This window comes from Calliphora vicina, chromosome 4 (genome assembly GCF_958450345.1).
Source record: "Calliphora vicina chromosome 4, idCalVici1.1, whole genome shotgun sequence".
Taxonomy (NCBI): Eukaryota; Metazoa; Arthropoda; class Insecta; order Diptera; family Calliphoridae; genus Calliphora; species Calliphora vicina.
Window position 1 is genome coordinate 18,506,939 of NC_088783.1, and position 26,478 is coordinate 18,533,416.

General features: G+C 31.0%; 2 protein-coding genes across 2 annotated transcripts; both read left to right on the plus strand.

The window, feature by feature from the left end:
- The first annotated feature begins 7,860 nt into the window (after positions 1 to 7,860).
- Positions 7,861 to 8,819, plus strand: Cp36 (Chorion protein 36). Its single transcript, XM_065507507.1, has 2 exons — positions 7,861 to 7,905; positions 7,967 to 8,819. Exons 1-2 carry the CDS (start codon positions 7,861 to 7,863, stop codon positions 8,798 to 8,800), a joined length of 879 nt encoding a protein of 292 aa, XP_065363579.1. The 3' UTR covers positions 8,801 to 8,819.
- A 489-nt stretch (positions 8,820 to 9,308) lies between these two features.
- Positions 9,309 to 13,396, plus strand: Cp38 (Chorion protein 38). The gene is made up of 2 exons (XM_065507516.1): positions 9,309 to 9,317; positions 12,379 to 13,396. The coding sequence occupies exons 1-2, from the start codon at positions 9,309 to 9,311 to the stop codon at positions 13,276 to 13,278; spliced, it is 909 nt and encodes a 302-aa protein (XP_065363588.1). The 3' UTR covers positions 13,279 to 13,396.
- The last annotated feature ends 13,082 nt before the right edge of the window (positions 13,397 to 26,478 follow it).

Below are 26,478 nucleotides of genomic sequence, written 5' to 3' on the forward strand. Positions count from 1 at the left end.
TTTTGCTTATATCTCTGCCAAATCTGGTTTATTTTCCTGAATTTAAATAGCAACTAAAGCGGATATATTGATGTATCAATCATGTATGTAAGATATTTGGTGGCATAATCCAGGCGCGGATCCAGAGGGGTTGAAATAGGAAATTCCCCCTCCCCCCTTCAAAACCGAAAAGTTTTCATATAAAAAAAGGAATAAAAAGAAAAATGTAGAACATATTTTAATTTTTTCCCCCGCAGATGGTTGACCTGTATCCGCGCCTGCATAATCAAACATAAAAGTGCTGTATGTCCACAATTTTGCAATTTGAATGAATTAAGTTTGCGTTCTTCATTTGGGAGCTATGAACAATTATGGGCCCATCGTTATAAAACTTGGTGGTATCATTTACACATTTATAAAAGTTGTTTGAGTCGAATTTTTTCTCAATATCGTTATGAGAATTATTCACGTTAAAGTGATTTTCTGAAGTTGACTTATATGGATGCTATGGAAAATTATGGACAGATATTCAGATATTGTGTTGTAATTTTTAAATTTTATATGAACAGCGACATATTTAAGCCATTAATCAGGATTAAGGTTTTATTCGAGGACGACATTTGTATGGGAGCCATGTGAAATCATGGACCGATTTTAACCATTTTCGATAGACTTCATCATTCGCTTATTCAGAAGCTTATGTACCAAATTGTACCGAATTATATCCTACTATGATCTAAAAATACATCGCTGTTGTATGCAAATACACCTAAGAAAGCGAAAACTACAAAAATAAATTGATATGCACTACAAAACATGACTTTTTCTTTTACCAAAATCTTAATAAAAATATGCCAATTTCCCTCTCCTAATACAAGTCCATGTTAAAGTGATGCATTTTATACAAAGTATCTACAAATGAAGAACCAGTCACATAACTAGTTCACTTTTATCTAGCACATCTCTTAAAAGCGTTTTTTTATTGTTTAGCCTTGGAGAACAAAATTTAAAGGAAAACCTAGTGGAGAACCATTGTATCGCAGTTCAGATATTGATCAATTCTTTGCATATATACACTTTTTACATAACATTCATTAACTGATAAAAACATAGGAAATGGGTCTTAAAGGCCAAATTCGTTAAAAAATAAAGCGAGCATGGTCTGAGGAAATGAGCTAAAATGTAAGGTTATTTACTTTTTAGTGGAATGTTAATTTTATTACCAAAGAAAAATGTAAACAACACAAAAAATAGCATTTAATTAATGCATTTTCATACACTTAAATGGTATGTACAACATAATTTAAGTAAATTTCAAAACGTTTAAAAACATTCATTCAACATTTAAAAAATACATCACGTATTTGCTTGAAAATCGCTAAATCAGCACATAATTCTATACAAAAACTATTGTGGAGATATTTAAGAGATTTAAAACTAGTCAATAGCTGCAGTTAGAATGACGACTCACAGATTAAGACATCAACAATGCCGAAATATGGTGGACATTTAAAATTGAATGTAATATTCCTAATTGGCCTGACATCAACAGTAAGCTACAAAAAAAGTTTATAAAAATAATGAAATATTTGAATTAACATTTTAATTGTTGCCATTAGATTGTAACAGCGGAAAGTGGAGACTTGCAACATCAAAGATATGACTACATAGATGTGGCCAAAGAGACAGCCAGTGGGCGAAGTAAAGGTCAGACTACACGTATTTTTACCACCGGAGACGATTTGGATGAAACATTTTGGTTGAAATATTTGGGAGAAGAATTTCGTCATGCCGTTCATTTGCAAGTAGACGATGACAATAATGTTGTACCAATTGAGCAGAAGAACAAACAACAGAGCCTTCACAATAAATCGAATAATATTGAAAATAATGAGGAGAAACGCACAAGATTTGTGCGTCAACCATCTGATGATAATAAACAAATACCAGTGGAGTCTTTATACAAACTAGATGATAATCAATATCCCACAGAGAAACCGGAAATCTTTAATGTCAATTCTACTACCTCCTTCCACGACACTAAACAAAAACACTTACACAACACCAAAAAACCATTAAAACATAAAAAGAAACTACTCATACACAACAAATACAAACAGAAAATTATCAAAGTCAAACCCTCGAGTCCTCTCAAAGCCATACATGAACCTATTGTGGTAAATTTGCCCCAAACTGAGGAAGCCGAACATCAAATCAATGAGGAACAAGTACCAGTTGTTGTACAAATGCCTCCGGTAATTTATCATCAAAAAGCCGATTTATATCCCGGACAAATTCCAAATTCAGCATTAAACAACCAAAAGCCGAATATATATGACATAGGCAACCAAAAGGAAAATTTATATTATGGACAAATTCCAAATTTACCATTAAATAATCAACATCACCACACCCACAGTTACACTACACAAACACACACTTTTTCACACTCAAACGGACCTGAGTCATCGCAACAACAGCAACACATTCATCCATCAGGCTACACCCTACACGATCAAATACAACAGCCCTATTCCTATCAAACACTTCCTCTTTCCCCCATGTCTTTAAGTCAACTTCCGGCTGCATCATTTGCTCCACCACCTTCTAGGTAATGTGAGTTAGGCGAGCTTAATTTTTGTTATTACAGACATTCAACTGATTTAGTTTTAAGATTATTTATTATAGAATTATTTATTAAATAAATTTGATGTGAAAAAAAACTATTCTTATCCCTGGAAATCATTGTTCGTTGAATCGACGATGCATGTTGAAATGTTTAAGGGGTTTCTTGAAATTTTTGATTTTTTCCTATTAACCTTCGCTTTACCAATACCCACCCGGGTGACCATATCGATTTTATTGGTTTAATATTTTTTTTAATTTTGTTTCGATTTAAATGAAATTTGTACTCACTGATCAAATTCTAGAGTTCTATAGAATTTAATAGAACCATTTTAAACTTTTTATAAGGTTTTTTAAATTTTTTAAAATTTCGTTCGTCGCATATATTTATAGAAGTGTAGTGTCACCCGGGTGGGTATTGGTAAACCATGTACATCAAAAATCGTTGGTAAAGCGAAGGTTAAAGGGTGAGCCGAAAAAATTGAGTTAAATAAAACTTAAACTGTTCAATATAAAAATTCTCAAAAATACGTAAATTTTTTTTTCAAATATTGTACAAATTCATAAAAAAATAATACCCTACACCAAGTAAATGAGTAAAAATATTTTTCTTTTAAAATATCAATAATTTATATTCGTGAGTGATTTTCGGAAGTGGGCCTTATATGGGAGCTATGAGCAATTATGGACCGATCACCATAAAGTTAGGTCGTGTGATTTATGTATATATTAAAGTTAACTATGTTGAATTTTGTGTATATACCAACATTTTTAAGTGATTTTCGGAAGCGGGTCTATATGGGAGCTATGACTAATTATGGACCGATCGTAATAAAATTTGGTGACATGAATTTTGTATATATAAAACTTATTTGGAGCGAAATTTGTGTAGATACATATATAAATTAAACATTTATGACCGATAAAGTCCAATTTCGAGAGGACATTTGTATGGGGGCTAGGTGAAATAATGGACCAATTTCAGCCAGTTTCAATAGGCTTCGTCATTGGGCCGAAAAAATTATATATACCAAATTTTATCGAAATATCTTCAAAATTGCGACCTGTACTCTGCGCACAAGGTTTATATGGACAGCCATCCAGCCAGCCAGATGGACGGACGGACATCGTTTAATCGACTCAGAAAGTGATTCTAAGTCGATCGGTATACTTTAAGGTGGGTGTTAGACCAATTTTTTTTGGGCGTTACACACATCTGCACAAACGCATAATACCCTCCCCACTATGGTGGTGAAGGGTATAAAAACATTAAAATATTGACATATTACTTGGTATTTATTAATTTATCCTATTTTTCCGGAAATCCTCCCATTAAAAATTTTATAGTTGCTTCCGTTACTTTTTTGGACGAAGTAGTCCCCTTACGCTTAAGATCAAACATGTTCTGGGATACCTTTCCTGTGCTCTTTAATTCTTTTTTTACAAAAGCCCAATACTTTTACACAGGCCGAAGTTCGGGATAGTTGGGTGGATTTGACTTTTTCCATAGTGGCATGATTCCAAATCGCAACAGAGTGCTGTTTTAAGAAAGGTAAAAGCCGTTTTTGTAGACTCTCCGTAATATATATTTCTGGGTTTATCGTGCCTCATATAACTTACATACACGATTCATACATCAATATCTCCGTATCTGTTTAAAATCGAGAAAATCGGTGGCTGAGATATAAGGAAAAAACCAGGACAACCTCGATTCTTTACCTATTTTTGACCTATATCTGGATTACTAAGTCATTAATATAGACAATATGGATATCTAATGATAGATATTTAAATGACCTTTCCATAGTATGTTGGACATACAACATCTTTGTAATCTCTACCGGTTTCGGTTTTTTGAAAAAGCGGTTTTTGTAAGACGGTTAACCGGTTTTAATGAAATATATTTTCAAAAGTCCATTTAAACATATTTTTGAAAAAAATATGTTTATTTAAAAAACAAATTTTTTGGTCAAGTTGTGAAAAATTTTATATGTTCATGGTGAATATGTATGAATTGACACAGTCGAATAAAACACACTTGTGTGTTAAAACAGTCCTCATGCATATATATTTGTGGAAATATTTGAAAAAATAATTGACAATTACATGGAATTTAGCAAATGAATAGCTTTTTTTAAAAAATCACATTTCCGACGCAACGATTTCAGCTCTCTTAAAGTATTAGAAATCGGCACTGGGAAAAAACTTTTGTCAAAGACGATTATCGTGAATTAATCGAAATATGCGTAGTGTTTTTAAATGGCAATCCAGAGAAGAATATTTTTTTTTTTTAAAACAAACACAAACTGCGAAGCGATTTGCTTGTCTGCAGGTACACCAGAGGGAATCGAACCCGCAACCCTCAGATTAATAGTCCAGCACATTATCGACTGATCTATCGGGGCACCCTATAATAATGATAAAATTACTCAACATTTGACAACGAGGTTGATGGAAAGAAAACTTGTAAACTTAAACAGGAGAACAATATCATATTTAACAAACGAATATTCCATCGAATGATGAATTTTCAAGCATAGCTGTAAATTGTGAATATTTTTATTCAAAATATTTCCAAAAACTTAATTATTTTTGAATTTTAGTTATATTTAAAAAAATAAATTTACATTGAAATCATTCTATATTATTCAAAATAGGATACTAATTAATATATATCTATTTAGAATATAAAGCATTAAATATTATTTGATTTCAATATAATACGATATTAAATAAATTAAAAGTTTTTAATAAACATTTATAAAATTATACTAATAGTATTTGTATTTTAGTAACAATAAGTTGTATTTTATTTATTATATAATGAATAGATTTTAAAATATAGATTTTATTCAAAGCAATTTTCTTTGAATAATTTTATTTCACAAAAAAAAAGAAAAATATTTAAATATTCAACAAAAAATTTTAGAATTCATAGAAATTTTCTTTGAATAATTTTATTTGTGAAAATAAAGTCAAATATTTTAACAACAAATTTTTGAAAAATTTTATAAAAAAATAGTTTTTTTTTGTGAAAATGAGCTCGGACGATAACGATTTCTCTTCCGAGGATTATGAACAAGATTCTTCGTTTGCTATAAATAAACAAAAATAATGCTCAAAAATAATTCAATGATATTTTGAACGTCTAATTTCACTTGCAGGGTTATTAAATAGCCATAGGAGGAATGCCATGTAAGACGATCATTTTGAACAACTAGTTACTTTAAAAACAGTTTTTAAAAATAATTCATGAATTTTGTTCTTCACAATTTAAATTAATAATAAGCCTCCAATTGAAACCATTAATCTGTGTCCATATTCTAGTGATAGTCAATGATTAAGTAGTAGTTTTTAAAAATAGAATATTAGATATCAGATAACTAGGGTTCCAATTTCCCGGAATTTTTCCATTCCCAAACTAAGAAAAAACAAGTTAAATCTGAAACAAATTTGTAATTCGTTTCGAAAATAACTTTTTCAACTCAGAATGCAATCAGAAGACATTTTACATCAGTATTATTGTGAAATAAAATTATTTAATATTTATTAGAATTATTTCTATTCAGTAATTTTTGGAAAAATAAATTTATTTGTTTCAAATTTGTGAGAAATAAAAATATTTCTAAAGTTTTATTAGAATTATTTCTATTCAGTCATTTTTTGTTTGAATAATTTTAGGTTTTTGTGTTTTGTTTGAATAAATATTGATTGATTTTATTTGTATCTAAATGAAATAAATTTAAATTTTATTCAACTTTGTTTTATTTGAATATATAAAATTTTACTATTTTCTAAAAAATATCAATATAATTTAATTAAACTAATATAAAATGATTTTATTTATAATTTATTTGGTTTTAAAAGATATAAATATGCATAAATTTAACTGTAAATATTATTAATAAATTAGACAAATACTTTATTTAACACATTGACTGCCAAGGCACTTTCAGCAAATAAGATGCTGGGGGCCACAGGATTTTCTTTGGAATTTTTTATGGGATACTGAGTTAGAAAAAATACTCAGTACAAGTTCTGAAAGTGATGAAGAATGTGAAGATTACAGTTTTGATGAGAAACTTCCAGACAACATCGAAAAAATTCTTAAAATCTAGCACTATTGTCTGACATGGCTAGAGAGAATAAAAGTCGTGTCGGACATATGTGTCCGACGTGGCGTAAACCGCATAGTGCAGTGTCACACATATGTGTCCGACGTGGCAGTCAATGTGTTAACTAATAAATAATTTGAAAATAAATATTTATAATTGGAAACAAAAACTAAAATAATATAAAAAATATTTATATTTTGTATTTTATTCACAAGTTACAGCTATGATTTCAAGCAATAGCAATTTTTATTGCGTTGTGTTTAGGAACATAGAAATTTTTTATCCAGACTACTGGAAAAATTCCTTAAAAGGAACTTATCCCAGCTATTTTTAAGAATTTTTAATAAACAAGTTCTTTAATTTCATCTTAATTCTTTTGTTTTCATTTATTGCATTTTCAAAATATTTTGGTTCACTCGGCACGGGTTGCAATCATGATATCGTATTTAACAAAATGGAGTATGAGTTCCAAAATTCCCAAAAAAAAAAAAAATGTTTGGCTTATAATTTTGTTTGACTCAGTCTTTGCTACAATTTATAATCTACTAAGTAATTCAGATCTGGACTACTAATAATTCAACTGAAAATATTTTTGTCACTTTTTAATAAAGTTTTAAATTAAGAGAAGGAACTTAATAAATCACGGCATACTGCTATATTTTTAATATACATATATTTGTTTAGTTGTTAAGCAAACCATTATAATTTTTAACTAATCATTAAACCTCACACACTATCAATTGTTAATTTCTTACTATTTGTCTTTTTCTTTCAAAATATTACACCCACCTCTTAAACAATATTTATGTACATTAATTTTCATAACAAAACATTTTACGGAAGACTAAATAAACCAAATCTGTTTAAAACTTCATACAGTTATCTGACCTTTAAATTTAAAATATAATCATCATCATGTTAAAGAACCAAAGTAGATAAAATATAAAATAAATAAAAATAAAAAAAAAGAAATTTGAATTGAAATGATTTTTTTAACAAAAAACTCACGTACCACTAGCATCTAGTTTCAATATTTAAATATATAAAAGCAAGATGTTCAGCAAAAGCCATAAGCAGTAAAAGTTGTGGGTTTTTAAGAGAGAGCCTAACCCTCAAATATACACCAAATATAGCGTTAATGATGAATCCTCATTTAGTTTTTGTATTTGTTGCCATTGCATTACCGGTAGGTTTAATTTAAATTTAAAACAAATTTACATTTCTAATAATTAAAATTTATTATTTAGTTTGCAGCTGCTAGCTATGGTCACGCTCAATATGGCCATTCCCAAGGTTCTTATTTGCATCAAGGTTCTGGCAATGGTGTTGAAGAGCTCATAAATGCTGCTACTGCCAACCAACAGGCAGCTGCTGCTTCACTTACAGCCACCGCCGATGTTGGTGCCTCACCCGGTGCTCAAGCTGGTTTGGCTCAAGCCAATGCCCAACTCCAAGCTTTGAATGCCAATCCCTCTTATCAAAACCTTAAGAATTCCGATTCTATTGCTGAGACTTTGGCTCAAAATACATTGGCTGCCAATATACGACAGGGCAACATTAATGTGGTGGCTCCCAATGTTGTGGGACAAACAGCGTTTCGTTCCCTGTTGGTACCTCAAGGTTTAAACAACCATCAAGTTATTGCCACTCAGCCTTTGCAACCAATTATTGTCAACCAACCCGGATCTCCTCCCGCACAAATCAGCAGCGGTCCTCCAGCTGTCGTAAGAGCTGCCCCGGTTGTGTACAAACTGAAACCCTCCATTATCTACCAACAAGAGGTTATCAACAAAGTACCCACACCTCTCAGTCTGAACCCCGTCTACGTTAAGGTGTACAAACCAGGCAAACAAGTCGATGCCCCAGTTTCTGCTCCCGCTTATGGTCAAGCTGGCGGTTCTTTTGGTGTTAGTTCATCAGGTGGAGCTTTCGGTGGTAGTTCATCAGCTGGCGGTTTTGGTGGTAGTTCATCAGCAGGTGCTAATGCTGCTGCTAACGAAGTTGCATATGGTGCTCCACAATACGCCAGTGCTCCTCAGTATATTGCTCAACCCGCCTATGGACCTCAGTCGGGATACTGATGTGGTCTCAAACAATAGTTTAAATTTTAAATTACACGTAATTAGGATACGTGAACATTTTGTACTCAATAAAAAATTTTATTTTTTTATATAAATTTTAAATTATTTGTATTTTTTTAGTTTTTTTTTTATTATTAATAAACCAAAGATTAAAAGATAATGGTTTTTCTGTGTTAATTATGAATTATAAGAAATCTTTTAAGTTTTTCTAAATTCGTAATTATATATTCACCCCTATCGTGAAAAACATGTGAAATTTATGTTCCCATGAAATATTCATTTCCCTCGAAGGGAAAATTGCTATCGTGATATTCCCCTAAACTTTTCATTCACAATAGTTGATTTTGTTCGTAGCAGCTGTTTATTGTTTACAAAATTGCATCTAAAAATTTCACAACAAGGGGAATTTTTTCACGTGAATAAAGTTTATGAACGAAAAATGGGAAATGGGAACACACTTCATGTGAAATATTGATTCGCGATAGAGGTGATTATTAGAAATATCGAAATGATCACGGTAAATATAGATATAATAGAGTGTCTCCATTTGTATGGAGGAAAAATAAGGTGGCAATGTTCCCAACTAAAATGAAAGTTAAGCTTGTTTGAGGAGACAATTTCTGAAAATGTTTGTTCTGGCGTCTTAGCTAAATGTTTAAGACAATCACAATATGGATATCAAATAAGTGTAATTTCATAACCCTCTGTATATACCTGATCAATTTTTATCATGATAAACGTCAAAATGATTGTCAAGATAAAAAATTATCAGGTATAGTCACCATTTATTTGTATTATTGCTTAGTTATGACAAAATTGTTAGTGCTTTTGCTCAGACAAATTTGTCTTGACAACAAACGTCATTAATTGTTATGATAAATATTTGTCAAGTATAGACAGGGGTAAGTTTAATTATATATGTATACTTTATAATTTCATCAATATAAAGAAAAACAAGTAAGAAATTATAGTCGGTCAAGTCCGACCATATGGTACCCACACCGAGAAAATGGGAGCTATGTGTAATTATGGACCAATCGCCATAAAATTAGGTGGCATGTCTTCTCTGTATACATATATGAAACTTATTTGTTTTGAATTTTATTTGAATACCAAAATGTTTAAGAAATCTTTACTCGTTAAAATTAATTTCGGAAGTGGGACTTGTATGGGAGCTATGACTAATTATGGACCGATTATCACAAAAATTTGGTGGTGCGGGTTCAGCTTATATAAAACTTATTTGTGCTGAATTTGGTTTTTTATCTATATAACTAAGATATTTATGAGAGCTTATTTATTTTTAGATAGGGCAAACGTATGGCGGCTAGGAAATATAATGGACCGATTCTAATTCTTTGCAATTGCGACCTGTAATTTGATTTTGAAGGACGGACATCGCTTAATCGACTCAAAAAGTGATCCTGAACAGATTGATATACAAATATCGATATCTCCCCACTATGGTGGTGTTTGTTTGTCTGTGACATATAGAAGCCTAAACCACTGGACCGATCCTCTTGAAATGCTTACTGTATGTTCCTCTACATCTGGAAGGAACAATAGGTTACTTTTAATTTTGAAATTTCAAGTGGGCGGGGCACTTCAGTAAATATTTGTTATGGAATATCTGGTGAAGTATAATTCTGAAAGCCGCAAAACTTCACGGAATTTACTTCGCTACCATTGTGAGCTTATTGGAAAAATGGACATGGCACCACCCATACCAAGTAAATAGTTATTTTCGATTATCTGCAGAACTATAATTGTGACAGTTTTCAAACTTTATACGAATCAATTTCATATTAATGCATGAAGTCTAACCAAAAATGGGATGGATCGGACCCTCCCATACAAAGTAAATAGTTATTTTCGAATATCTGGAGAACTGTAGTTGTGTACATAGTTTGAATGAAAATGGGCGGCATTGTATTAGTGGGCGTGGCACCTCCCATGTAATGTAAATCCTTAATTTCGAATATCTGAAGAACTAAAATCGTGAAAGTTTTTAAATTTAATACGAATTAATTTCTTATCGCTATAAGGAGTTTGGCTGAAAATGGGAAGGATTGTATTAGTGGGCGTGGCACCTATTACGCAAAGTAAACATAATTGTGAAAGTCTTCAAACTTTATATGAATCACTTTCGTATCACTGCATGAAGTTTAAGTCACCTCCCATACAAAGTAAACAGTTATTTCTAAATATCTTGAGAACAATAATTACGAGATTATTCTCAATTTACATATATTTTTTAAATTTAAACTTTTTATTTCATAGCGATACGGGTAGCTAATTGGGTTATAAAATAAACATTTTAGTTTAACTAAAATACTTTTAATAATTCACGCAAAAAAGTTGTCGTAACCATGCCCAACCATGTTTTTTCTCTGCGTGTACCAAGTAGTTTATCTGGGGTCTTCCGAAAACCTATATCAACCAACAGGCGGACGTCCCATAATCAGCAAGGAAAGCCAAAAATATAGAGTTTTATGATTCTGTTTCATCATCCCTTGTTTTTAATAGTGAAAGGAAGCTAAATCAAGCCAATACTTTACTTGAAGAGGCGGCAAATGGAGAATTCAAATGTCAAAAATTTGCAAATTTTTCGAAAATTTCCATAAAGATTTCTTTTTATGAAATAAAACTTATTTTTTGTGCTATTTGAAAAGTGTTGTTTTCTGTACTAAAATCTGTTTTTAATACAATATATATATCATTTCAACACCGTACCATATAAAGGGTTGTAGATCTAGGTGAAAATGTTATCAGTGCCCGGGAATGTGTTTGGTAAAAATGTACGTTCTATAGAAGGGACATCCTTATATGGTTCAGAAAGAGATTCGTCATTACAGTAATCTCTTCCAATATTTTCTGGAGATTATACATTTATTGAAATCTATTAGAATCTATGATTATTAGAAGTAATGAACTTCAATTTAATCTAAGAAATTGTTTATAGAAAGAACAAGCTTTTGAATGATATGGCAAATTAACAAAGTTGATAAAAAAAAACACATAGTTCATTTTGCAGGTGCATCGACGATATGTACATATTTTAAGTGATAAAACTTCTAATATTTCCCAAAGACATTGCAAAAGAAACTAGACGATTAACAACTGAATAGAAAATGAAAAAATATATGTATTAAATTTCATTGAATTGCAATCTTAATAAGTATAATCAAAAATTATTAAATGATACATAGCTAAAAAGATTGGAGAGAACTTTACAATTAACAACAACGGCCTAAATGTCACGTATTTGGAAGTGAAATGACGGCAGACAGTATTGAAAATGTTTTATTAGCATGTCTGTGAAATCATATTTAAATACATGATGCTGGCTAACCGAAGCATCAGTCAACAATAGTTGTTGCCTTGAGACTCAAGTACAACAAGAAGAGCAGCTTCACAAACCAAATTGTGATTTGTGGGTATAAAGAACTCGAACGACAGAAAATGAATCATTTTTTCATTGCACTTAGCGTTGCAGTAATTGTATGTATTTTATAAACTATTACAATGTAACTTCCGGATATTTTATTAACTGGCATATCTTTACAATTTTTATTCAGGCATCTGCTCAAGTTTATGGTTATTCAACCGGCAATGCTTACCAACACCAAGCGGTTGGTGGTGATGGTGGTGCCGGAGAATATCAGTTACAAGGTGCGGGACACGGAGGTGGTCTTGGTGGTGGTCTCGGTGGTGATGGTGCTGGTTCTGCCAGTGCTGGTGCTTCAGCTAATGCTGCTGATGGTGGTGCTGGATTTGCCAGTGCTGCAGGTCCTTCTGCATTCGGCAGCAACCAAAATATTCCCTATCAACCCGCCAACACTAGAGGCAACAGTGTCTCCTCCTCCATCTCATATCCCAACAACAAGGGTGAAATTCTCATTCATCGTCCTGCAGCCATTATTGTCAAACGCCCACCCACCAAGGTTGTTGTCAACCATCCCCCACTAGTCGTCAAACCTGCCCCAGTTGTTTTGCACAAGCCCCCAGCAGTCGTGGTACGCAAGGTGTTCGTCAAACATCACCCACGCCCTGTCAAGGTTGAGCCAGTTTATGTTAATGTTGTGAAGCCTCCAGCAGAGAAATACTTTGTCAATGAGAAACAACAAGCTGCGTTCGCTCCTCAAGCTGGCTTCGCTCCCGTCAGTGTAAATGCTGGTTTTGCACCAATCGGTGCCATCGGCGGTCTCGGCAACGGTTTTGGTGCCGGTTCCGGTGGTGCTGGTGCCTCAGCTCTCTCTGGTTCTGGTTCGGCTGGATTTGCGGGCATAAACCCAGCCGCCTTGGCTGGTGCTGGCGCTGACAGTGCAGCTCATGGTGGTTACCAATTGTTGCAAAACAATCAAGGTTTAGCCGCTTTGGCTAATCTTTCTGGTTCCGGTAACTACGCTCATGGCGCAGCACCATCCTACAGCGCACCTTCATACGGCGCACCATCATACAACGCCCCATCATACTAAACATTCTCTAGAAGAATGTTGGGAGTTGTTTCCTAACATTGCGTGTAGTACTCATTAGAAAACATTTTTTATTTGTACCATGTATGTTGTAGTTTTAAATAAAACGTTTTTATACAATTTTTAAAAAAAAAAATTTTGTAGTGAATTAAATTTGTGCATTATAATTGGTTATTAATGGAGGTTTTAAGATCGGGTTTGAAATTTCAGGCACCAATTAATTGAGATAAGAAAAACTATTTTTAAATCCAAACAAAATTTTCAAAAATTTATTCGTAAATTTAGTTTTTATTCAATATGTACACGAATCCAAATCATATACATACATATGTAGGTCGTAATTCAAAAGACAATTGATATGTGTCTTCAAGGAGCTTACTACGACAGTATGAGTCTGCTTTAGAGTAACCAATTTGTACGAATTCGGGAGCCTTGCAAATGAAGTTATTCTTCCGGGAATCGCGAACTACAGGATATCGGTACACGATTTCGGCATTACACCCATAATAGCGTGCAGTATTCACAGACGGACATGTGATTCATATAGGCATTATTTTTTCTGTTCATAGAATAGTCTGATACTTCCCGACGAATGCAGCGTCAAACTGAGTTGTCTGCTATTTATGTTAAAAGTCAAGCGGCAATGAGGACTTTCACGTGCCCTCCTATGTCATACTTCCAACCATATCTATTCATATTCATTCAGTTACAGACGAAGCCTATCGGAGATTGGGACAATGAGGCAAAATATGAATGATTTCCTTAATCGGTACCTTCTGACAATTTCTGAATGGGGTCGTCCGAATAGGGTCACATTTAACGCATGTTGTCACAAAAACGTGGTGTAAATATTGTGGTATCAGACGCTCTTGATGTTCGGAGCATGAGAATACAATACAATGTCGAAAGAAGCATTCAAGTGTCTCGGATTTGTGAAACGGTGTAGGAATTACTTCTCCTCAATATTTACACCTCCTATATCCGACCGAAAATGGAATACAACTCTCATGTATGGGCCGGTGCTTCAAAGTCTATGTTGAAGCTTCTCGACCGGGTACAGGAGAAGGCGAAGGTTATTATTGGTGCCAGTGTAGGTATCCAACTCTACTGAAATAATTTGGGGAAATTGTTCCTGATACCCACAGATCTGTAGTTCCTATAGTATAATATTTGAGAGACATGGCAGATTGATGTTAGGATTGGACAGACGCAGTTTGAGAATAGTTGTGAGGATGATAACGTGCCATTGTTAGATAAGGACTCGAAATAGTCAAACAGATGGTGACTGTGGAAAAAGTTTACGATGGTAAGGGGGATGGGTCAATACCATTTTTGGACATGAGGATATACTATGTATAATGACGACGGAAGGATAATTACCGATTGGTATACGAAATCTTTCGCATCTGCAACTGGGGATTGATACAGCGATTGACTTAATTCGAAAAGTTAGGAAACTTTGTGGGGGGGGATTTATGAATGGGGATATGCGGGCGGACAATCAGGGATATATTGGTCAATGATAATTACCCAATACATGTAGCCGATAATTTGGTAATAAGGAACACAACTGAAAGACACAACGGGAAAGATAACACATCTGGTAATCCCAAAATATATGACGGCCCCTCTCTTACATTCCAATACTAACGGGGAATAGGAAGATTCAAGGGATAATGGGCGACAAGGAAATGGCACTAGCACACGAAGCAAACAAGACAATGGACCCATTATTTAGTAGGACAAAGAAATTGAGACACAAGGACAAGGTAATGTTGTCTACGAGATCAAATGTGACGGCAATATGAACGAAAGCTGTGGAAGGGTATATGTGGGAACGACAAAACGCAGCATACATACAAGAGTGACGGAACATGAAACTGATATGGGGGGACGAGGACAAACTACTGCTTTGACATAACACTGCATAGGGATGGGACACACAGCGGATTTTAGGAATGTTGGGATTTTGGATGAGGAAAGGAGGAGATGAGAAAAGTTACAATTTTCAGATTCGTTTCGATGGCCAAATTTGTTGCTAATTGAATCATTCTATTATATCCATAGATTTGTCGGTTCTAGCAACAGATAGTCAGTTGGCAAAGAAGTATTACGGTTGAAATAACCGAATTTTTGTCACTAAACTCAAGCCACATCATAACAATTTGGTTATTAAGAATGAATCTAATTTAAAGTTTATTACAATTTTTAGGAATATTCAATGAATATTCAAATTTGTTTTTCTACAATCAGATATGAAAAATGTCTCTAACTACGCATATTTTATAGATTTAACATAGTCGAAATTCTTAAAACTACGACTGTGATAATACCGATAAAATGCCACTATTAAATTAGAAACCCTTATAAAGGCTGGACCAATATTGTACAATCAAATATAGTTATTTTATACTTCTTTTAAAACCGTGGTACAATTATAAGTCATTTTATTCGAAAAAAATTAAATTTAATTTAGTGAAATGAAACCATTTTTTAATTTCCTCCCGGGAAATAAAAAAAGTCCGGGAAATTAGGAACCCAATTGGGGAGCTTACGAATACGACAAGGAACAACGGTTGCAGTGAATAGAAAGGGAGATAAGGACAACATAAACGCTAACTACACAATTCCAATATTGTAATTTTTAGTGTAGTAATTTGATTTCAACTGTGATATTTAATTTTGATTATTTTTGCATTTTTTTATTTATTTTGTGTTTTTAAGTCGTGGTGTAAAAACTTTAATTGTTCAAATGGAAAAATTACTAAAGAAATATATCGCTGGCTTAACACGCAAAGGCTCTAAGTCCATATTTTAAAATTTTACAGGAGAGACAAAAAACATTCAAACTTTTTTTTGCGTAAATATTTTTTGAATTCTGTAAACGGAATTTTTTGGTATTTTTCTTTGTTTTCGATGTGCGTAAAAGCAAAATGATAACATAAGTATTTACCGAGATAAAAGGTTTTTTGGACTTAGAGCTTTTTCTATTGCTTAGTTTGTATTTTTTCTATGGACTTAGGTCTTTTTCTTAGAACTTGTCTTTCATTCCTTATTTACTAGTTTTTATATCTGGATTACTAAGTCATTAATATAGACAATATGGGTATCTAATGATAGACATTTCAAAGTCCATTGCAACGATTTATATAAGGCTATAGTAAGTTGGACCTACAATGGGTCAAAATCAGGAAAAATATATTTTAACCCGATTTATTTTCATCAAAAAACTTTTTTTTTGCCATAAATTCTTTTTTTTTAATTTTTAAAAATCTAAAAAATTTTAAAAATTTTCAAAAATTTAAAAAATTTAAAAAAAAATTTGGAAAAAACTTTTTTAAGAAGGATATATAAGATTCGGCACATCCAAATATAGCTCTCCTACTTGTTTTTCACTAATAATTTTAAAAACATTTCAAAAACTTGGAAAAAAAAAACAATTTAAAAAAAAAAATTTGGTAAAATTTTTTTCTTTAAATTTTAAAAAACAATTTTGAAATTTTTTATTTTTTAAATTTTGTATACCTAAAAGTATTTAAAATTTGTATTTTAAAGTACAATTTGGTGAAGGATATATAAGGCACAGCCGAATCTTAGAATCACTTTATCAGGTATGTTCTGCAAATCACATTTTATAAAAGTGGTTTGAAATCACATAAAAGGTGTTCTGAGCACATAATTTTGTGATTTTAAAACGTTCAACAAAGTCACTAATGTTTTCAAATCACTTGGTTATTTCTGCGGCTATTGCATGGAAAATATTAAAATAAATTATTTAAATAAATTAAACAATATGTCCTTTATTAATTTTCTTATAGAATTACTTGTTTTATTAAAAAAACACTTAAAATTTAATAAAAATCTAGAGACACCTTTTCTGCTGTAAAAAGTTTATTTGCTTTTGTGATTTCTTTTGTGGTTTCAGGTTTGTTTTCAGTTGTCAGCTGTTTATGATTTTCGAAAATACATGGAAGCTTGCCAGACTAAAATTTTTTAATGTCTGTCTAAAATATGTTCAATATCTTTAAATTGATTATAGAATTCGTCATAAAATTTATAATATTTGTTAGATTATATTATAAGTTATCAATATGCGTTAAGTTTTTTGCGCTAATTGGAAAAAAATGCAACAAAGTTGAAGCAAGTGGTAACCAAAAGCAATTGTGTACTGTGGCAGCTTTGCTGTTTTGTTTTCTTTTTGACATAGTGGTTGAGCTTGCGCCATAGTTTTTTCAAAATTTTTATAAAATGTAATTCCATTCTTTTTAATTAAATTAAAGATATAACAGAAGCTACAGGCATTTCTTTATTTTCACTTTAATATTTCTACAAAATTATTTGCAAAACAAAACATTTAAAATAAACGAATCAGCTGTTTTCTTGTGCTTTCGAAAATTTAAAATCACACCGAAAAATACAATAATAGTGTGATTTACAGAACAGGCACAAATCACACGTGTGATTTTAAAACGGTATGTGATTTGAAATCACGTGGATTACAGAACATACCTGTATGAGTCGATTAATTTTTAAGACATTTCGATAAAATGTGGTATATACACTTTTTTAGGCCCAAGGACGAAGCCTATTGAAACTAGCTGAAATCTCTCCATTATTCCCCCTAGCTCACATACAAATGTCCTCCCGAAATACTTTATACTATGGAAATCTTGTCACCTAATTTCATGCCGATCGGTCTATAATTAGTCATAGCTCCCATATAGGGCCCGCTTCCAAAAATCACTTTAGCGATCATAAATCTCTTGTTGGTATACACATAAAATTCAATGCAAATAACTTTGATGGCGATCGGTCCATAAATAGTCATAGCTCCCAAATAAGACCCTCTTCCAAAAATTACTTTTTTTAAATTTAAAAAAAATGGTTGGGCATGACCGACCATTTTGTCTTACATGTTTTAATACATGTCATTGAACAATTTGACAGAAATGGTTAAACTGTACTTTTTATAGGGACTTAGAGCTGTTTCTTGTGATAAATTGGACTAAGCGTTTTTGATCATCACTACAAAACAACAACAAAAAGCGAGATAACTCCAATTTTTTCTTTGTAATCAATGTATTTTCACTTATTGTACATTACTGCATTAAAATCTCAATTTATAAAAAAAGTGGACTTAGAGCCTTTGCATGTTAACCCAGCGATATGTATTTCAGTAAAATCATGAAATTAGACTATTATCAAATTTTTGTAATTATTACTTTTTTGTGTTGCCTACATATTGTTGCCAGATTCAATAAAAACTATCCCTGAAGATGCTGGGAAATAAACAGCGAAACGTCGGATGAAAGAATGAGATAATTTCTTTTATTTACATTTAAATACAATAAGGACCTTGAAGGCCCACGTTAGAGAAAATCTAATTAAAATAAGAAAAAAATATCATCTCTCATTCGCAAGGCTACGACTAAATGGTGGCTTAATGTCGGGAGAGTGTTAACTGCCCGAGCACTTGTTTCGTAGTCTCTAACAATAGCTTTTTTTAGTTATAATTATTTTTCTTTCTTAACTTTATCAGGAATAGCAATGTACCCACCCTAGGGGTATCCGAGTGAATGTGTACACTACCCTTATTTAACTAATTTAACTAGCAGTCCAGATGGACTTTCAATTCAACTTTCCGAATCTCCAAACATAATCCCCGCGTTCTGTAAACTAAATCATATTTTGGTGCTCTGTAAATCGAATCCGAGTAAACAAACCTTTTTCAATGTACAAAATCGAGCGATTTGCAGAACATAAATTTTTCAAATATTAATTTTTGAAAATCTATCGTTTTTTAAATCACTTGACTTATAGAACAGAGGCGATTATTGATATTCAGCCATTTTTCATACAAAAGTGAAGGATATTCAAAATATTGTACTCGAAATTATATTCGAGTTTGACCGAATGATTGGTTTCGGTTAGGGACACAGAACGATTCGGCTAGTATTCATACCGAAACTTTAAAAATGAAAAATACACATACATAGATAATATTGTAAAAACTATAAGAAAACCAACAGATATCAAAACAAGCAAATAAAAAATCGTAGGGGAAAACGATTGCAGACTATCGGACTGACATCGTTAAATCTACTTAGAAAGTGATTCTGAGTCGATTAAGGTGTTATATTCAAATTTTTGGTCGTTACAAACTTCAGCACAAACGCAATTTACCCTCCCACATGGTTCGGTATACAAACCAGATGAACAGATTGATAAAGATACAAAATATAATTGAACACTATGAATAGGTGGAGAGGGAAACATGTTCTATAATTCAGAGCACTTCATTATTTAGGAAATTAATAGTATTAATAGTTCATATATTAATAATGAAGAATAGCTAAAATTCGACATTTTAGCTCAATACTTTGTCATAAATGTAACAAATTATCAGCACTAAACTTTCAAACCAATATTAATAAAGAATTTATTTAAATAAACTTATTTCGTGTACATATTTTATTATGAATGAGTTCTGTTGCAATGCTAACTAACTAACAGCGAATGACTAAACATATTACAAATATTAAATTCACCATAAGGCTTCACGTGAATCCATTCTGTTCAATAATGTTCCCTCAAACGTAAAGGTTAATGCCAAATGATACGTTGACGTGTGTAAGCAATTTCCGTTAAATAAAATAAAAAAAAATATATGAAATTGAAATTTCTTACAACATTGGAGACAATAAAATTCTATGTTTTTTCGAAAAACAAAACAGTTCAACGTAATTAATCGAAGCCAATGTAATAGAGATAGAAGTGTATAAAATTTTCTGCTAAAACGGCAAAAAAATATTTTTGCAAAATAACACAAATAAAATATAAAGTTTCGCTAACGCTAAATATACATAAATATATTTAGTACAAAACAATGACAAGTGAAGCAGTTTTAAAGTGTTTATGCTGGTGTATTTTGTTACTATGGGCAAATGAAAAAGTAAATTATGACAACCGAGAATTTAATATAGTTCAAATGTGTGTTAATTTAGGCTAATTTAATTTAATTCATTCAAGATTTTCTATTTAAATGCGGCTGGTATTATGGTACAAGAAAATCTCCTAAGGACAAGAGATAACAACTTGAATTTTATAAAACCATTGGAAAGGGTTGTGCAACGTCAACAATCTGCGGCAGCCAAAACACAAACATTTCTAGAACTAATTTTGGGCATTGTGGATACCTTGCAGTTTGGTAAACGCAAAATTGGAACGCCAACTTAAATAGTAAAATTAAACAAAGTAATATTAGCTGTTTAGAAAAGTATAGAGAACATAAAATTAGCTAGACTTAATTATTAACATTTGAATTGAGGCGTTAAATATCACTTGTCCTCTAGTCTAGATGTTAAAGGCCAAAGTTTTGAATGTATAATTTTAATTTTTGCATATTTTTTGATTTAACTTCAATATCATTAGTAGCGAACAAGTGATTTTAAACCAGAAACCGAAAATAATTCTTTCGCAAATTCAAGTGTTGGAAATGATCACTTATTTTTAGTTATAAAAAAGAAATTAATAAAATTTATCATATATTTACATTTTACTATTTATTATTTTTTTTATTCTCTTAAATACAAATCTTAAACAGACTTTCTGAAAAAAAGTTTATGAAATTCTTTATTACTGGGGACTATAATGTAATACGATGCGAAAGAAAACATTCCCATAAAATCAAATAGGAGAAAACTATGTTTTGGTACCCTTTTATCTTTTAAATCAATAAAAATAGAAATAAATTTAAAATCGTATTACATATCGCACTCGTTCAACAATACTGTATTAACGTAAAATTTAAAAATTTTCAGTAGAGGGCAAAAACTGTTTGTGATTACATTTTAAGAGAATTTGAAAATCCGAATACATCATAGTAAGCAAAATCCTTTTGAAAATATGTATGTTTACATTGTTTTTCTTTAAAATTTTTGGAATTATTGCAAAATAAATCTATTTTTTGAGTTACTACCATTTTTCTGGAACTTCTCGATATTTGTTTGTATTATTTTATCACACAGAACAAAAAAATTCATAATTGGAATGAATTTTGTAATAAATATTATTAATCGAACTTGACTTTTTTTTCCCAAACTTATTTCATTCAAAATAAGAACATGTTCATAAATATTATAAAATTTTACATGACGGAAATTTTTGCTTTTTTTACTTAATTTTTTTTAATAAATTGCATTATCATAATATTAATAGGCAAGTCGATTTCTTTAGACCCCTATTACGCTCACATTATACATTCAATTTGGGAAAGAAATATACCATTTTAAAGGGATTTATTCACAGAAGTGCAGAATATATATTTTATTGAAATCGGTTCAGTTTTTTAGGAGTTAAAAGCGTTTAAATATGTTACTAACACATATGCAAAAACGTGTACATGTGAACCTTAAGCTAAAAAGTAAACAAAGCAATGCGTGTTTGCCCAATTTGTTGTTATAAATAAATAAGAGAAACAATTAAACAGTATTGATTTCGCTCTGTTTTAAGTGAGAGTTGTTATAGAAAACAAAGAAGAAGACTTTAGTAATTTAAAGTCACAAAAATATATTTTGAAGGTGTTTTTTTTTATTTTCTAACTTCCATATGCATAAACAATTTTTAAATTTGTCAAAGGATTATATATAAAACAAATTTTGAATGAAAATTTTGTTTTATAAATCTGTTTATGCATATGGGGATAAATATGTAATTGTACATAAGTAAATAGTTATTTTATATGTGCGAACTATAATTGTGACGGTTTTCAAACTTCATACGAATCAATTACTTATCACTGCATGAAGTTTAATCAAAAATGGGACGGGCCGGAAAAAATGGTGGGTCGCCTCCCATACAAAGTAAATAGTTATTTCTAAATATTTTGTGAACTATAATTGAAAGATTCTTCAAACTAAGTCTAAATGGCTCTTTTATAATTTTGCATAGTTTCACTTAAATTGTTCGGGATTGAAATAGTGGGCGTGGCAGTTCCGTAGAAGTTCTGTAGTTCTGCAGAACTATAATTGTAAAAGTGTTTAAACTTTTAGCAAATTAATTTCTTATTACTGTGCGGAGTTTAGCTGAATATAGACGGAATTAGATTAGAGGGCATAGCAATATGGAGGTGAGTCACCTCCCATACTAAGTAATAATTGCAAGGTTCTTCAAACTTTGTCCGCATAGCTCTCTTACCATTTTACACAGATTGGCTGAAAATGGTCGGGATTGCATTAGTGGTTGTGGCACAAAGTAAATAATTAACTTAAAGTTAGCTTTTACTATTACGAACTTAAAGGCACGTTGTAAAAGAAATTAAACTCTGTATCAAGCGATTTATTACCATTCTACAAAGGTTAGCTAAAAACGAATTTATTCCTGTTCCATGTTCGAAGTTTAGCTATGCATGATCGGCTTAGTAGGAATGACACATCCCTTATAAAGGAAAGTTAAAGTAAAGTTTGATATTTACATAAAAGATTTAATAATGGGTGGGATCAGAGCAGTGGAGTGGTATCTCCCATACAAAATTAGTTTGTTATTTTCGAATATCAAGTGAACTGTAATTGAGAGATTTTCAAATTTTGTATGTGTTATTTTCGTATTTTCATTCATATTTTTGTAATTTTACTAGGGTAGGGGTAGCGAAGTGCACCGGGTTATGCTAGTAATTGTATTATATAATGAATTAGTGCAAGAATATTTCCATAATAGCCATATATTGGCCAATATTTTAAGATAAAACGGAGAATATCTGAAACTTAAAAATTATTATTAAACATAATAAAACATTCATAAATATAAAAGCATTTCATCCTCTTAAATCAATTTAATCATTTTCGCGCTATTTTTGTAGCTGAAAATCATAAAAAAACTAAAAATTTTCCATGAAAAATTTCAAACATTTTTGAACAACATAAAAATAAAAATGAAATTGAAATTATATTTTTCAAGCCTTCTAGATTTTATTTCAAAACATAAAATATTAAAAAAAACATACTATTTAAGAAATTATTTATAAATGTTATAAATTGAAATCAATGAATTCGAATCATAATATTTTTAACTTGAATGAGGTTTATTCAAGTTCAAAATAATACAGTTTTTATGTAAATATACGATGTATGTATTTCTATTTAAATTTTTGTATTAACTCAAAATAATACCTTTTTGTTGATACAAGGTAGTCACTAATTATCACGAAAATGGTCTCAAATGTAATTTTCAAGATGAAAGAGTAATCGGAATACGATGAAATTTTTACAGTAGATAGATATTGATGTTGTTAGTTGATTTCTTGCAAAAAGTGAATTTTTAAAAATTTTGAACGGGTGCGATATTTACTTATCAAAAAATACTAAATTAGACCAATTATGAAAAAAAAAATTCAGCGGGAGTTTTTTTCCCATTGAAATTGAATAGGAAAAATGAGAAAAGGGGAAAAACTCCCGCGGAATTTTTATTCATAATTGGCCTTTAGGGTAAACAAGGGAAAAATTTATTTGAAATTATTAACCCAATTTTGACAAAACTTTAATCATTTGCTTCTATAGTCATGCATACATAAATAACCTATCAAGATTTTATTCGGAACTCGAGTGGGATGCAAATCCGGATAAACAGTTTGGTACTTTTTTAAAAAAATTATTTTTCAGATTATTCAATAAACTAAGCCGTTTTTGAGTTACGCGAATATTTGTTGTGCAGCCTCCTCCATTTTCGAAATAACGGTATATCTCGGAAATACGAGCTAACTTAAAACAAGTAAGAGAGCTATATTCGGCTGTGCCGAATCTTTTATACCCTTCACCAAATTATACTTCAAAATAAAAATTTTAAATATTTTTTTTTTTAATATTTAACGAAAAAAAACTTTTGGTGAAAAAAAAATCGGGTTACAAAATATTTTTTCCGATTTTGACCCATTGTAGGTCCAACTTACTATAGTCTTATATCGTTGCAAAGGCCTTTAAAATATCTATCATATTGTCTATATTAATGACTTAGTAATCCAGATATAGGTCAAAAATAGGTCAAAAATCGATGTTGTCCTGGTTTTTCCTTATATCTCAGCCATTTGTGGACCGATTTTCTCGATTTTAAATAGCAACCGAGCCCGAAGAATTCCGGAGATATTGATGAATGAATCGTGTAAGTTATTTGGGAGCTTCGTAAAGCCCCGACTCGGCTATCTATAAGGATCCATAATATATATTTTATAGGGTCGGAAAATTATATTGTGGAAATTACAAACGGAATGACAAACTTATATATATACCCTTCTTACGAAGGTGAAGGGTATAAAAACGGTTAGCACCACTGAATTCAGCGTACCCGAATTAGTTGACAGTTTTTTCAACTAGCACAATGTAATCAACATAGAATCAGGAAATTAAGCACACATGGTCCTGACTGAATTAGAATCACCATAAAGGGACTTTTAGATACTTTTTTCCCACTCGAGTGGGAGACTTTTTGAAATATTTATTTTTTTAATGGTACATTTCTATTTTTATATTATAACGAATTTTGAAATTGGGCACATGTGGTGATGTGAGGCGCTTGAATTGATATTAACCTAATAATGAATAAAAGACAAAAGTCGAAGTCACACAGAAATTGCTTTAATAAAATTTCTTAATGAGTTCATGAACACTGGGTATTTTAGGATTTATGAGAACTCAATCCGAAAACGAAAATTTTCGAATCGAATTTGGGAGTTTGGGCCCCAAACTATAAACAATCCAGCGGGAAAAAATTATAGGACTTCAGGCCTTCTAAAAGGCATACATACTCATTCTAAAAGATCCGATACTCATTCCACACTGCCTGCTCTTAGAAGGTGTTCAATAAGCATGAATCCCCTTCTAATAATAAGTGAGTAAATGAAAATAGTCTACATCAAAAAATAAAATAATCTGCATCTCTTTGATTAACTCTCTTTACAAATTTACAACAATAAATTGCATGTTGGCTACCAGCAGCCCATCATAAGTAGGCCTTCTCTAACAGCAGCGAGTATGCAACGCCTTGGCTCGCAAATGACCGTGTAAAATTGAAATGATTTTGCCATGCGGCTAGAAGTTCTTGTGTCAAACAAAATGAGGCATTTAAGAAGGCCTCTTTACTGCATATTTTTCCGGCTGGGAATAATTATTATATATGCCAACCTTACAATTTAATATTTAAATAAATAAAAAAATGTCATGTTTTAGTTTTTAAGCTTACTTGCTAATTGATTAAATTTTTATTTATTTTTTTTTTGGTTTTACAATTTTTTTGTTATTTTTTATATTTTTTTTTATAGATAATTAATAGAAAAAGTATAACTTACTTAACAATATATATTTATATAATTTATATACAAAGATGTGATGTGCTGATAATATGATAAAGTTGTTTTTTTCATAGTGATCATGAATAGTATTTACTTTTAAATTTTATTTAAAAATGTAATGTGTTACCAATTTTCTTTGAGAGCAATGGAGTCTTAAAAACTAAAGTGGAAAATTTTAGTAGATAATAGTTTTATTTTCTTGTTTTAATTAAATTTATATAAATTAAAGTAGACTAAAATCTGAAGAAGGAAAAAATAATTAGAAATTTGAGTTAAAATAAATATGGCCATAGTTACAAGTATTTATACAGATATTTAAAACAAATAACGAAAATAAAAAGTTATTATAATAATAAATATTTTTTATAGATCAAAATTTATTAAATTTTTAAAAATTCGAAATGAAATTTTTGAATATAATTAAAATTTGTACGATTACTTGCGTTTAAATAACAAATAGTAAGTGAATCGAGATTTTTTACAGTTTTCTTTTTATAAATAATTTTTGTTTTAAATTAGAAAATAAAGAATTTTCTAACTACAAATAATGGGTCTATTGGGGATGACAACCGAACTAAAGTTGTGTGTCAGTTTCCTAAATGGTATTGCAGATGGTAACTGGTAGTTATTATATTTGTGGTTTTCCTCTGACACATAACCAAAGTTCGGTTGCCATCCATAATCGACCCATAAGAATATTTTTAAACAAATGTTTTTTAAAATATTTTGACAATTTTACTATATTTTTAAATCGAAATTTTGGAGAATGTATTAACGAATATTTTAACACTATCTGCTTGCATATGTAATGTATTGCAAAAATTAGTTTAAATAATTTTAACTATGGCAAATAACAAAAGAAAAAT